Source organism: Halyomorpha halys, unplaced genomic scaffold (assembly GCF_000696795.3).
Source record: "Halyomorpha halys isolate HHAL.00 unplaced genomic scaffold, Hhal_1.1 Scaffold710.1, whole genome shotgun sequence".
NCBI classification, from domain to species: Eukaryota; Metazoa; Arthropoda; class Insecta; order Hemiptera; family Pentatomidae; genus Halyomorpha; species Halyomorpha halys.
The window spans coordinates 393,315-407,805 of record NW_027104776.1 but is presented as its reverse complement, the minus strand read 5'-3'; the positions used below and the strand labels follow the sequence as shown (position 1 = coordinate 407,805).

Below are 14,491 nucleotides of genomic sequence, written 5' to 3'. Positions count from 1 at the left end.
TATATATATATTTAATCTTAAACATTTATTTTCTGCCATAATTATAGTAGAACACATACACAAAAACACTGACATTCCTATGTGTACTAACTGCCAAAGATGCGATCATACAAAGAACTCAAAGAACTATTGTCATTTGGAACCGAGGTGCGTTAAGTGCAAAGGTAAACACCATTTCTCAAAGTGCCCGTTAAAATTTACGGATTTTTTGTAAATTGTAAACAATTTACAAGGGATTTAAATTTTTATTTATTGGAGGATAAATACAAGGATTTAAATTTATATTTACAAGGGATGTAAATACTATCAAATCCTTAAAAATAAAATAAACTCACCTTCAGAACCAAATATTCGTAAATCTGAGATTAATTCAAGCAGGCCAACCACGAAAATCACTTCAAAAAACTCATATGCTGATGTTATTAGATCAATATCAAAACCACCGGAACCAAATACTCAGTCATCAGTTAATCAAGACAACGAAATAAATGTTGAAAATTTATTGTCTTCAATAACTAAAATTATAATCTAAGCTATCAAGCCGTATTTACCACAAATTATGACTCATCTATCCACGTTAGTAGCATCTTTCTTCACAAATGAACCATAATAAATAACAGCTTATCTACAGTTACTAATTCTCTCCTGGCCGACTGCGCTTTAATACAAATCATATATTATTCAACGAATGCTCAAATATTCATTTTTCGACTATGAGTACCGAATTAAGAAAATTAAAATTTTTAAACTGGAATGCTCATGGCATATCTTCTCAAAGAAATGAGTTTAAAATTTTTCTTGAATCAAATTTCATCGATGTAGTCTGTATAACTGAGACACATTTATCCCAAAACATCAAATTGAAGATCCCAGGTTACAAAATTTTACGTAATGACAGAGATTGTTCGACTCCCTCTCGTGGTGTAGCCTTAATAATCAAAAATAATATTTATTTCACTGAAAATATCATTACCAAAGTATTTAATATAGAGGTTGTTTAGGTTCGTTTAAACTCGTCTCCTTCTACCGCTGTCACAGCAGTTTATAAACCTCCAAATAAAAAACTAATTCAAGACGAAGTTGTTTGAATTAGTTTTAGGTGACATAAATTGTAAAAACTGGCGTTTCCGTAAATCAAATTCTAGTGGAAATACTTTACTTGATATTTTCTCAAGGCACAATATCCATCTGACATTCTGGATATCGTATTAACAAAAAATTTTAGTTTTCCTCTCTCTTCTCATGTGATCACAGCTTTAAATTCGGACCATATCCTTGTATTAATTAATTTCTTAACTGAGATAAGCAATGCAATGGTGAGAAAATCTCTCATTAATGGAGTAATCGATTGGGAAACGTACAAAATTCTTATCGATGAAAAATTACAACTGAAAAAAAAAATTTCCCCACCGCTCAAAAAAATCGATAAAAGCATAACGACGTTAAATGAGTCGGTCTCAAACAGTTTATATAAGGCAACTGTACGACCTTTCCATTTAAGGGGAAAAACATTTTCTGGCAGCTCCCCAAAATCAATACTGCTAAAAATTAAAGAAAAAAATCACTCAAGTTCACAGAACCACCTCAAACATGAAACTAAAAAGGATCTGGATGAATGGGCGTATTCTAAATGTCAGGGATATGTGGAAAATTTAGACTCAAAGGATCATTGATTATGGAAGGCTACCAGTTTATTACCCATTTTTGGAAAATAACTGGAATCAGTTGTAAAAAATCTTAATTCTTTTTTTCAGAGCATCGAAATTATTCTAACCAACTGGCATGATAGTCGGAATTTATAGTTAACGGATTCGAAAAAAAGATACACACCCTGGTAGCGTTCTTGGATTTCCAACAAGCATTCGATAAGGTTTGGCATCGAGGTCTCCTATATAAACTAAAAAAAGCAGGGACTCCAAAATACCTATACAGTATTCTGAGCTCATTCCTCAACTGAAGAACTTTTTCTGTCAGAATTAATAACAACAATTCAACCCTTAGACAAATCCATGGCGGTACTCCACAAGGTTCAGCCCTTTCTCCCATTTTGTTCAACTTCTACCTACACGACATCGTCCAGTCCACACATACCTCCATAGCTATGTTCGCTAACGATACAGCTGTGTTCTCTCAACATGATGACATGATAATCGCTAGAAACACTTTGCAAAGTCACCTTAATGGTCTAGAACAATATTTCACTAAATGCTTGATTAGCTTGAACATTGAAAAATGTAATTCAAAAGTTTTTACTCTACCAGAACCACCGGAACTAATCCTCAAAGGTAAAAATGTGAAATGGAATCCTGCCAGCGAAACAGAAATCACAATATCAACATCAAACTGACTCAAACCTAAGCTAGGTTAACAATGCTATATCCTATCCTAAACAGAAATTCCAAACTAAAACCAAAACCAACTGTTATTATATTTAAAACAATCCTCAGGCCACTGCTGATGTACGGCTGTGAAGTCTGGGGAGCGGCATCCTTTACGAAAAGGAAAAAATTACAATCTTTTCAAAATAAAGTCCTAAGAATCTCAGTTAATGCTCCTTGGTTCATAAGAAATAGCCAATTGTATCGGGAATTACATATGGAGTCAATAGAGGATTACAACTTGGGAAACCCAACCTCAACCCGAAGACTGAAGCCCAGGCTCTTGCAGGATATTCAGTTATAAAGTATATATTTATTAATTCATTTTACCACCACACTACATCTATTTTACTTATTATTACTTTTTCAAATTAACTTGTTTCTTTTTACCATCAGAAGACAATTGTTTGCTCTGTTAAGTCTACAAATATCATTATTTTGTTTTATTAATTTTACTTTTCTCTTTTATTAAGAAACATTATCCTTATCTATTTATTTTATCTTTTTTTTTCTTATAATTATAACATTGTATATAGTTAAGGGTGTTTTTTGTACGAGACTATACCACCCGACAACTGTCAACTGTTAAAGAAAAAAATATATAATGTAATGGTTATATCAACCATATAAGGATCTGGTATAAAATTGGCAAAATTAAAAAAATACATTTTTTGCTGATATTTTTTAATCAAGTTAGTGAACACCTATTTATTTTCTAGTAACTTCTATTTTTTTTTTCCCCTAGAGGGTCCATTTATAATAAAAAATTAAAGAATTACTTTTACTATATGATAAAACGCGTCTTATGGTTTCTACAATCGGTATACTGTAGAGCCTTTGCTCAGTATCCATTTCGAATTTATATCAAAAAAGAAATTAAATTTTGCATATACGACTAGAGGTGGCGAAAAATTAAAACAAATATTTTGATTGATATTACTGATGTCAGAAGAAATAATATTGGTTTTATAAAAGAATTCAAAACTAGAAGCAGGAGCATGCGTTGTACGGTTTTTCTGTTCCAAATTCTTTACCTCACCTGCACCGAACGGACACCAAGCTATATCGATAAGAACATCATGATTAAGTTATGCGAATACTTTATGGGTGCTTCATTGTATCATTTTCAAAATTATATCATAATTATATAATAGAAAATATATGTACGATTAAGTATAACGGGAACAATATAGCTCCTATCTTAAGTTTATTTATAAATTACATTAATTGGAGTAGATACTCCATAAAACTGTATACACACCATAACACAATCCCTAGTATATTCATTTAATACAATTTACGGGTTTAAATTTTAAAAAATTTAATTTTTTAGAGCATATTAATATTTTTATTATAAATAATAAAAAATAACTGATGTTTTTTAAATCAATTGTAAGATGGACTTAAAAACAATCTATCAAATAAATAGAACAGGTAATGGAAATTTGCTTTTCCTTAGAAGTTGCATTTACTAACTACAATAATATTTCTTCTATGATGGTAGGAATAAAAAAAAAAAAAATTAAAGCTTGTTAAATTGTAAATAAAAAATAACAGTAATTACTGGTTGAAAAACACCCCTGGATACGACAGCAGCAACATTTTAGGAGTATACGTGATTCAGAAACGAAAATAAGACAACATAAAAAAGAAATGGAAACAGATGGCCATTAGTAAATGATTGGACCTTTTCGTTGAATTGATAAGTCCAAAGAAAATCCCTCTCCCCCCAATATACTGTAATGTCGCTTTAAGAAATATATTTTATAACATTTAGTCTCAATTACAAATTTGTTTATTTGTACAGACACACAAAGGTGTTCTAGTAGAAACGGACTACCATCCCTTGTTTTCCAGAGTTCAAAAACATTTATTATGGACCATTCTATCAATTTAATACAGAATATGAAGTTCCTTTTGGTGTAGTCTGACTGAAAAAAAAAATCTGGGCGTTTATCGACTGGATGCATTTACACAAAAGGGTATAAAACTGTGAAAATCACATTTTTCTAGATAAAATTGACGTTTTATTAATTTAAAGTATTTATTACATATTAAATTAATTGTGTATTTAATTATATTTAGCCAATGGATTAGTGGTTACAATGTTGATATGCCGAGATCTTCATTCTTGCCATATGAGCCATGCTATGATTTGGAAAGCCCAGATTATTTATCCAATTATATTGTTTCTTAGAAACTTGACTCATGCATATTAATATATATATTATTTTTTGTAATTTATTATATAATTAGACATTAATAGACATAGGTAAAATTTGAACTATTTAATATAAAATTAATAATATATATTAATTACATAAAGTAAACGAAGAGTACATTACTATTAATCAGCAAATAGATACTACACTGCAAAATTATTCACGGGGTTATTCACTATATAACTACACCCATATTATAAAAAATCGTAAAAACTGTACTCATTTAATGAAGCCGTACAACATAATCTAAAACAATTAAAATATGTTTACACTACCAATATATTTTATTTATTGATAGCATTAATCCTCAAACCATCATTCAATCTTTTTGCCTTTTTCACAATTGTAATATGTTATTTAATTTAATTGAATAAATTGTACAAAATAATAAAATTATAATGAAGAGTAATGCACATGATATACTTTTCCGCATGGACTACTTATATTTATATTATATATTTGGAAGGGAAAATTTAAAATATATATATATTCGGTTTTTAAAGCCTTCCTGGAGTCCACAAAGTAGTTACCCTTAATTGGGGGAAAATCTGGCGGTTGAGATTCATCTTGAAAAAAAAAACCACCTCCTTGTACACTCGTTGTTCTAAAAACAGTGCTTTCTTACAAAGTACTGAACCAAATCAAGGGCCATTTCATGGGTCGTATTGTTTGCATAAAAATATATATAATGTTTGAAAGAGTGAATATGGGTGTACTCGCACATGGTAATTAAAAAGACAAAAAAAAATATTACTAAATTTGTAACTGACCAATGATTATGAATAGAAATCCTTTTTGTACTTATCAATGTTCTTAATTATGTTGTTTTTAATTTTATCAAAAGTTTTGAATAGCTTCAATTTTTTTTATGAATCGAACTTCGTACTAAAGCAAATGCTATAAGTAATCCTATGAGGTAAGGATTATGTTACCATACACCAGTATAGATATAGGATATACGCAAAATGTATGCAATATAAACTTATTTACCTATTAAAAATATATATATTTTTAATCCATTCTATCTTAATCGTATGTTTCTGCCATTTTTACATATTAAAATATATTTATATTTAAAACAAAAATATTGGTATAAAACTTTTTTTTTCTTATATATTATTTTAAAATAAATTAATTTTATAGATTCTGTAATATAATGATAACATCTCATCATATTCATGGGATTTGTAATTATTTTAAACTCTTCTTTAGGAATTTTCTGGAAAAATAAAACAATAACTATATTATACATATACATATATATCAGTTTTTTGTTCTCTGTAAATAACCTTTTACCTAAAATATTTTCAGTGAAATATAATAAAAATTTATAAATTTTTTCATTAAATTTCTTATACCTCGAAAATAAAATAATTTAATCATAAAAGTAATAAATTAAATGATATATATATATATACCGATATATTTCATTAAAAATTACGAAAACAGATTAGGTAACGATAAAGAGATTTTGATTGAGGTTGAAAAATTTTATTATTGAATAAATCACTGAATTATACAATTCATAACTTACTTTTTTTTATTTTTCTTTTATTTATTTTAATTTAACTTACTTAGGGAGAAAAATATAAATATATATTTTAGAATCTGAAATAGTCATTGGTTTCTACGGGATGTACTATAACGAAATCGTACTAGTGTTTTTTATTTCAGGCTCAAGGAAAAATGTTAGTATGGTTTCTAAAATTTAAAATAAAAAAAGAAATGAGGCTATATGAAATATAAAATTGATTAAAAAAAATTTAATCGCCTATAAAAATTACTGCAATCATTTAAAAAATACGAGTAATATTTTAAGTTAGGTTATATTGGCTTGGTTATACAGTACAATGGCGGATGCCTTATTTTTACTGAAAAACATGACTCCAACATCCACTCAACGATAATTTAATGAATATTAACTTAGTTATTATTATTTATCAATACAATTAAACTTTTTTTTAATTAGCACTAATTAGAATAGTTGCAATTGTTGAAGTTGATAATATGAGAGGCGTTCCATATGGAATGCTAAGACTATAGTTGTGTACTTTTATCTCTGTACATATTATTATTATTATCATTTGTTGTTATTAGTTACATCAAAATATTATTAAGAGGACTAATACAGAAGATGTTAGCATACAGTTAAAATGCTATTTTCCTGGCTTAGTAGTTATTGTCAAACCGCAAAACTAATTTCGACATTTATTGGGATTATGCTTAAAATATTAAAATTGAGTTTTTGGACTTCAGAAATCTATATACGTAATCCTTTATCCATGGAAAACTCTTATTTAGTGAATACATCACCAAGGTCGGTGAGAAGAGAGTGAGACGCCGTTCAATTTACCAAACTACCGAACCGCGTTAATTTATTCGGTTCAAATAATTTTTGGGCGGGTATTAAAGTGTTTTATTCTTCCTCAATTATATAAGTATCATTTATTAAAAAATATGTAGCCATATTATTATATATTTATCATTTTGATATTGTAGTGTCCATAAAGTATACAGTTATGTAAAATACAAAATGTAATTTTTTGTATTTTTTTAAGCAATTAAATAAAATTTTCGCTTTGTTCCTAGGTAGTTGATTATGTTATAATAATCCCTAATGGAGTATTAACAGTAGTAATAAATTAATATTTACCTGAGGGTACGAAGACCCTGTCGTCTGTCTCGGATTTGGGTTGTATTTCTAAAGAACGGAGGCTATCTAGATCCAAGTAGTCTAGGCTTCCAACACCGCTTTCTTCAGACCATCCCCTTTGTACCCGGACGACTCCTCCCGAAGAACCGGCCGATGTACAGGAGTACACTCCTCCAACAATCCCATCGTCCAACCGTCCCGCCTCGTAGGGCAACCCTTCTTCCAACTGTTCTGGACACATGACGGCATCGCCACAAGATTAAGACTGACGCATCGGGAGCCGAACCTCCGCACTTCCAGGAATCTCCCTCCCGTGGGAGCCCCCCACCTCGGTACAGTCGCCCTTAGTACCGGCCCCTGGGCACCTAGTTAGTCCTGTATTCCACTTGCCTGATCTGGTATTCAGTGACCAGGACGTACATCTGGAGGATCCATGGCGAACAGTGTGGAGTTGAGAGGTTGCACCAACCCCTGCAACAATGCGATAGATCGAACGGATTTCCTTGAAGCATTAGTGATGTAAGTTCCCCAACGACGAGATATTTAGAATCCTCAATCGAAATATGGATTTCGTGTCAGTTATTAAACTAAAAACCCACAAGTAGATCAAGCCGGGGGGAGAGAGAGGGGGGGGGGCGCGCCCCCTTCTGAAAGGAGAAAAACAAATAATTGAAAACTTTTTTCTATTCTATTAAATTACACTTCTTTATTATTAACCATACACGAAAGTTGATGCAATTTTCTTATACTCTGATTCTAACCATTAATTTTATTGTGGAGTGCAAAAAGAAAAGTCGGTTCCTTTGTCCACGTATGGTGTAACTGAATTTTGATTAGTTAATGGATTTTAAAACGTTGACAAAGAAATTATTGTTTTTAATTTTCTAAGGGGAGGGATAAATTGTAATTTTTTTTTATATTACTTTATTACCAGATTGGCCTGATGATCATGATTATTATAACTATTATATTTTCTTTTAAGAATTGATAATGTGAGGAATTAGCATCGTACAAAAGACACCCCCAACTTTTTACAATATTATAATTATTAGAAAAAAATAAATATTAAAAATTAATTATTTAGAAAAATATTCAAACTAATAGTAATAATAGTTATGTAATTGAATAATGAAAGAAAAATATATGAAACAGAACAACTATTATTAATAAAATAACTGACTTATATAATGAAAAGTAATTTGGTAAGAAAGAAAAAAAATATATAAAAAGATAAATACTGAGTTTACAGTAAAATATTTTCCATCATTTGCTGAATTTTGAAAAACGTTTTTCGATGAATTCATCTATTGGTTCTAATTGTATTTAGCGATGTAGCGATAACTATTTTTAATAAACCAAGGGGCATCTATTGCGATTGTTAGGACCTTGTTTAGGAATGATTTTAATTTTTTTCGTACAGGATACTACTCCTCAAACTTTACAGCTTTACATCAGTAAATCAAAACTTTATTGAGGTATAGAGAATTCACCTAATTTGTAATCTGAAATTATACAAATTACTTCGTTAACATAGATAAATTTTTTTTAACAATTTTTATTTTACACAAATTTACTAATTTATTAATCCTAATCTTAGTACTGGGACATGGATCATATTAATATTTTGTTAATTGTTTAAGTCTACAAAATATCTTAAGAATCTATATATGTCCAACAATCGATTCTAAGAATGCTTATCTAACAGTAGGTTCTACTGTTTTGACAAGAAACTCTTGTTTTGTAAATATTATATTAGTGTGTAATACTTTCATGCCCGGTGGGAGACAAACGTGTAGTTCAGATCAAACATTAGATTCCGTTGATTGATTTTTCTTGGTGTCATACGTCGCCTTTTTTTTTTTTTTTTGTAAACCACAGACGTGATTCAAAAAACCCCGTTACATAGTATAATTAGAACATGCTTTTATAAAATCTAGAGAAATGAAGCTCTGCCATGTTTTTTTCTACTTAATCTTGTTAATTTCAACAAAACTTATGTGAATAAAGTTATTATGTTTTTCTTTTTTTTCAATGATTTTCAAGAAGATGATTAAACATAATTCATTACAATAAAAGTATAAAGATATTTCACATTAATAAGGTAAATAAATTTATAAGGGTTATGGTATTTATCATCATTCAAGAAATTCAGACCGAATTCTCTCCTTTCTTAATCGTCCAAAGTTCATTTTATTATCTTTTGTTTTAAACTCTTTTTTTTCTCTCCAGTATTATTTCAAAGTAAATTAACTATATAAACACGCCAGTTTTACTAAAATATTAAAATTTTTGATTTTATGAAAATTAAGGGATCATTGAATATTGACCATTCAATATAGAATTGAGAAATAAATAGCTAACTGATTATTCACAAATTAATTTTTAAATTAATTAATTGAATTTCCATAAAAATTTAATACTAATAATCGATAATTTATAACGTGGAAGTAGGTGGGTGCTCAGTGGTATGTTTAATTTCTTACAGTATGTTTATTTTCTGTTTCACTGTAGCCGTGAGTCAGCCCTGTGGGCTCAGAACCCTCCCGGGTCCACCCTAGTGGTACCACCCGGCTATGAAGTGGGTACTCATAATTGGGTAAAAATCTGGCGCCCGAGCATAGTTCTGACCAAATCAACTCCTTGTGGGCTGTAGTGGTACAAGCACAATAATCCTGCCTGGGGTGTAGCAGTACAGTTTTATTTATTTTTTTATTTAATTAATATTTTTTTAATGAAAATTCTCTAAATACGATTTTACTGGAATAACTTATCGTATTAATAGTTAGTTTGATTTAATGAAATTATAAGTAAGTCTTTTTTCTGAAAATTCGTTTCTGTATTATTTTCCTATATATTTTTGGACATGTATTTTATTATATTAATTAGCATGTATTAAAATAATACTATGCCTTCTGAGGGAACGTATGAGGCTAAATAGAGCCATAATCATTTTTTTTATATTTTATTACAAACAACACGTAGATACACAAATTGATTTTTTAATTAATGCAATTGCATATTTCAATAAGTCACGTACGAGAACACATGAAAAAATATAGTTATTTCAAAATTTTAGTGATAAAATTCTAATGTAATAAAAGTAAATATATACATCGAGAAAAAGTATAATGACAATCAAGGGTATTTTTTTTTCTATTTTAACATAAAATTAGTTTAAGCTCTACACAGAAATTCTGTAATGTGAGTTAATCAACTGTGATCGATGTTTTGACTTCACGAATCAGCGGGTACAAAGATATTCAGCATACCGGAAATCGAAAATAGAGATGGGCGCCATTTTTTAAGTTTATATATTTTGATTCTGGTAGGAGCTACCAAAATTGAAATATAGAAAAAACTAAGTACAGTGTAGTCTTGGTAACACTCCACTAATCATAACCGGCATTAAAAAAAAAATTTTTTTTTAGAAAACAAAGCTGGTAAAAATATTTTATATTAAAATATTTGTGTAATCAAATTTCTATGAAATAATATCATTATAATATCTATTGTATGTATCATTTGATTTTGTAAAAATAATTTAATTAATAGTAGAAATGTGTAAAATAAAAATTTTGTTGAACTCATTTTTTTTTTTAATCACGTTTTAAGTAAATACATACAAGGAGTATTTTAAAATTATTATTTATAGTTTTTCATTTATAAATGAACAATCTTGTAGTTTTAACAAATTCAATCATCAATAAGCATTACTGGGGATGTAAAAGAAAACAGAAGTGTATTAATTTCCGAAAATTAAAATAGTTATGTACATTCATAATACTGAATTTTTTTACACCATTTTTCTTAAAATGTCTTTTTTTAATCCGAACTTTTTAGTAATCCGTACACCCACCTGTAAAACTTAGTTCGGATGACCGAAACATCTTTACTTTACTGTATTTACTATAACTCCAATATAAAGGAGAGCATTGGACTATGTTCAGTTCTATACAAACGCCTATAGGTTTTTTCTTTTACGATACTGCTGTAACATCTATTTTTAAGTTGGATTATTCTGATATTTGAGAACTAGTTGTTCTTTGCGATGTTAGGAGTCGTCATTAAATTGCTTTCATTAGAAATTTTAAGAGCACCTGTGTGATTCTGGATGTGCGATACGTAACATTACATATATTTTGTTAAATAGCATGATAGTTGCCATTATGAGGTAACTCACAGTTTGCGTATTGCGTTATTGCCTAAAGCGGCGTTTCGCAACCTTTGTTGTGCTGCACTCATGGGCTAAGCAAATTTCGCGGAACCCTTGTCAATCTAAAACAAAATTACGGAACAATTATCTTATCAATTAACAGCGGTTGAATAATTATGAAAAACGAAAAAACAACAGTGCAAAGTAAATGCTGGAATGCACTATAAGTTTCGAATAATCCAAAGAAAAATCTCATTCAATATTAATAATTAACCAATGAAAAAAAGATGAATTAAAATGATGAAAGATGAATGCTTACAAGTTGTTATTTGGCCACGAATGTATTAGGAGCATGTACAAATACACTAAAAGTTACTTTTCGTAATGTGGATCTAAGTTTATCAAAATAACAAAGTCGGTTGGAAACGAGAGAAGAGAACTCCCAGTTATTCTTAGTTAGAAACAATAAAGGAATTAAAGGGTAGGTGAACTTTGGCAAAGTGGGAAACTGATTGTTGGACAGGGATGAAATGAGTCGTGTATAAAAAGGCAATATTTTCCCAGTAGAGTTTCCTATCTAAAAAATCTTAATTGGCCAGAACCAGATACCGTTCCTTCCATAATAAACTTCTCAACCACCCAAATCCACTTGTGTTCTAACCTGGCTTCTCCTTCATTACCTAATAATCCTTCTTGGCGTCTGAAAAGAAGATGGCCTCGAGATCTCCTCTAGAAATGTTATTGTGAGTTATGAGTGATATGAGTTGTATCAGTGGGTAGATTCTCCACATGTTTTTATCATGTCACTATGTCACCTACAGCAAATTTACTTGTTGTATATATGTGTATACTGTTGTAAATAAAAATAAATAAATTATTAAAAAAAAAATCTTAAAAACTGGTATGAGTGCATTCTTGCAAAAAAGTGTGGTCGTCCGTAGGTCAGGTGGTTAGGCGCAGGTCTATCAATCTGAGGTCTATCAAAAATTGAAAACTTGAATCCTCACCATGGTTAGAATAGGTTGGTCACCTGTAGATAACCTCCCCTCCCCGTATGTCAAAAGGCTGTATAGGACTTCAATGGAAGTCTTGGGGCCGACGAAAGGGAAACAATAATCTAGCCAAGACGTGCCCAGCAGACTGGTGAACATAGAAATACGATTGCGTACAGACCAAATGAATGATAATTAGGTGTTTAATGATCATTTAAGGTCATAATACTAAGTGATTTCGAGATTAAAAAATGAATGAATGTGTCACTAACTAAAAAAAAATGACACCTATTAGATAATAAAAATTGATTTGGAGAAAACATACTATTTATAATTATATTTACAACCATTTTTTTGGAGAATTTTCTTGTAGCAAAAGCAAAGTAAACGAGTAAAAGCGAATAATTTCCGGAAACACTCTAGAATATTTTCGAGGTACGGTATGCAGATTGTAGAGGTAAGGGAAGAAATGGATATAATGGGAGAGAGCAATGTAGGGAAAGAGAGTCAACATTTTATTACGGCATAAATATTTTTATTATAGTAATATATAATCAGTAATATTTATTTAAATTTTATTATCGCATTAGTTTTCATAATTTTATATTATTAATTTAATTATTTGTTCGTTTGTGAAGAATTCAGAATGTATTAAGTAAATCAACAAGCTTATACCTTTTCTTTTTGTGATGAATATCTAAGCTACATATTACAAGAAAAACAAACACGGACGAAATATTTAGATGAAAATAATAATATTATAAAAAAAAATACAAAAATTGTTTGTAGTCTAGTAAGAGGTGTAGAGTAGAGTAAGAGGTAATACTTGAGTAACTGTTTTTATAAACCTATCTACTTATCTTTATTTATTATTTATAACCAAAATAACTTTTTAAAGCACAAAAGAGGAGAGATGTCCTAGAAATCTAAGAGGATGAAAGACCTCTCACTCACTGACTCATTCTGACTCACTCAGATCTCTAGGTCACTCAGTCCTGGATCAGTCGTGATGTTGGCCAATATTGTCCAAATAGGTTCTCCCAAATTATTCGTTAATATGTTATTTTTTTATACATACACTTACTAAATATTTATTTATTTAAAGAAGTTTTAGTTGTAATCTCCTTTACGGTCACTTCTGTGTCTATCAGTCTTTCATAATCCTAAAATTTATTCTTTGTAACTTAATTTTATATAAAGACAAGCTCTATATATTGTAGTCATTGTTAAAATACATTCCCTGAACACTTTCACAACCATTAATTAAAAAATTCAGAAAACAAAAAAAAATTAGACTTGAAATCTCTCAGTGAGATATCAAGATCGGAAGACACAAATTTTTGCTTTTTTATTTTTGTCGTTAAATGAATTTTAGTTCAGCAATCCAGAGTCCCTCAATTGTTTTAGTCCACAAAAAATTCGATTGGGACGTATCGCCCCACTGGAAGCGAAAGGGTTAAGTGCCAAATTCATTTTAACTTTCTTGGTTTCGTAAGAAGCCATTTACTTCCTATCAAAAATTAATAATCCTTATACAAGATGTTCGTAAAAAAAATAATCGTGTATCTTGATAAAAACAATTTTTGTACACTAAATTCCCGTTTTTGTTTTTTTAAAAACTCTTATCAGTCCCTTGTACTCAATTGGTATGAAGATAGAATTGTTTTTTTCAGGATCTCGCCAACAGATGCATTTAAGTGATTACAACTTCTTCTGGTTCAGTGGTAAGGCACTGTGCTACTAACTCTAATGACACGGATTCGAATCTGGCTCTGGCAGACATTTATTCTGTTACTGGTGAAATAAGTCGATCGTGTGGGTTCAGGAGCCCATTATTTTTCAGACCAACTGTTTAATTTTTAATGACGAACCATTACTGAACCAAAAATATTTTTTATACGAATATGAAATGAAATGAAAATGAAATGAAATGAAAATGAAATGAAATGAAAAAATAACTTTATTCTGGGACATATGTCCCCTAAGAATAATTACATGGTTCATATAGTGAGATTTTTATCTGGCGAGCGTTTACAAATTTTCAGATAGTATAATGAAATTACATAGGTATATTGGCTTTACTACTGTTTATA

The 14,491-nt window shown here is 29.7% G+C and overlaps 1 protein-coding gene across 2 annotated transcripts in view; it reads right to left on the bottom strand.

The window, feature by feature from the left end:
* The window catches only part of LOC106685573 (DNA-binding protein D-ETS-6), a 99,253-nt gene that overhangs the window by 56,940 nt on the left and 27,822 nt on the right, over window positions 1-14,491 (bottom strand). Inside the window, exon 1 of one of the 2 annotated variants that reach the window (XM_014428330.2) lies at window positions 7,254-7,505. The exons of the other annotated variant lie outside the window; for it this stretch is intronic. Coding sequence (XP_014283816.1) covers window positions 7,254-7,494 — 241 coding nt within the window. The 5' untranslated portion in view covers window positions 7,495-7,505. Of the gene's footprint in view, window positions 1-7,253; window positions 7,506-14,491 lie in introns of those variants that run through there. 2 annotated transcript variants of the gene reach the window in all.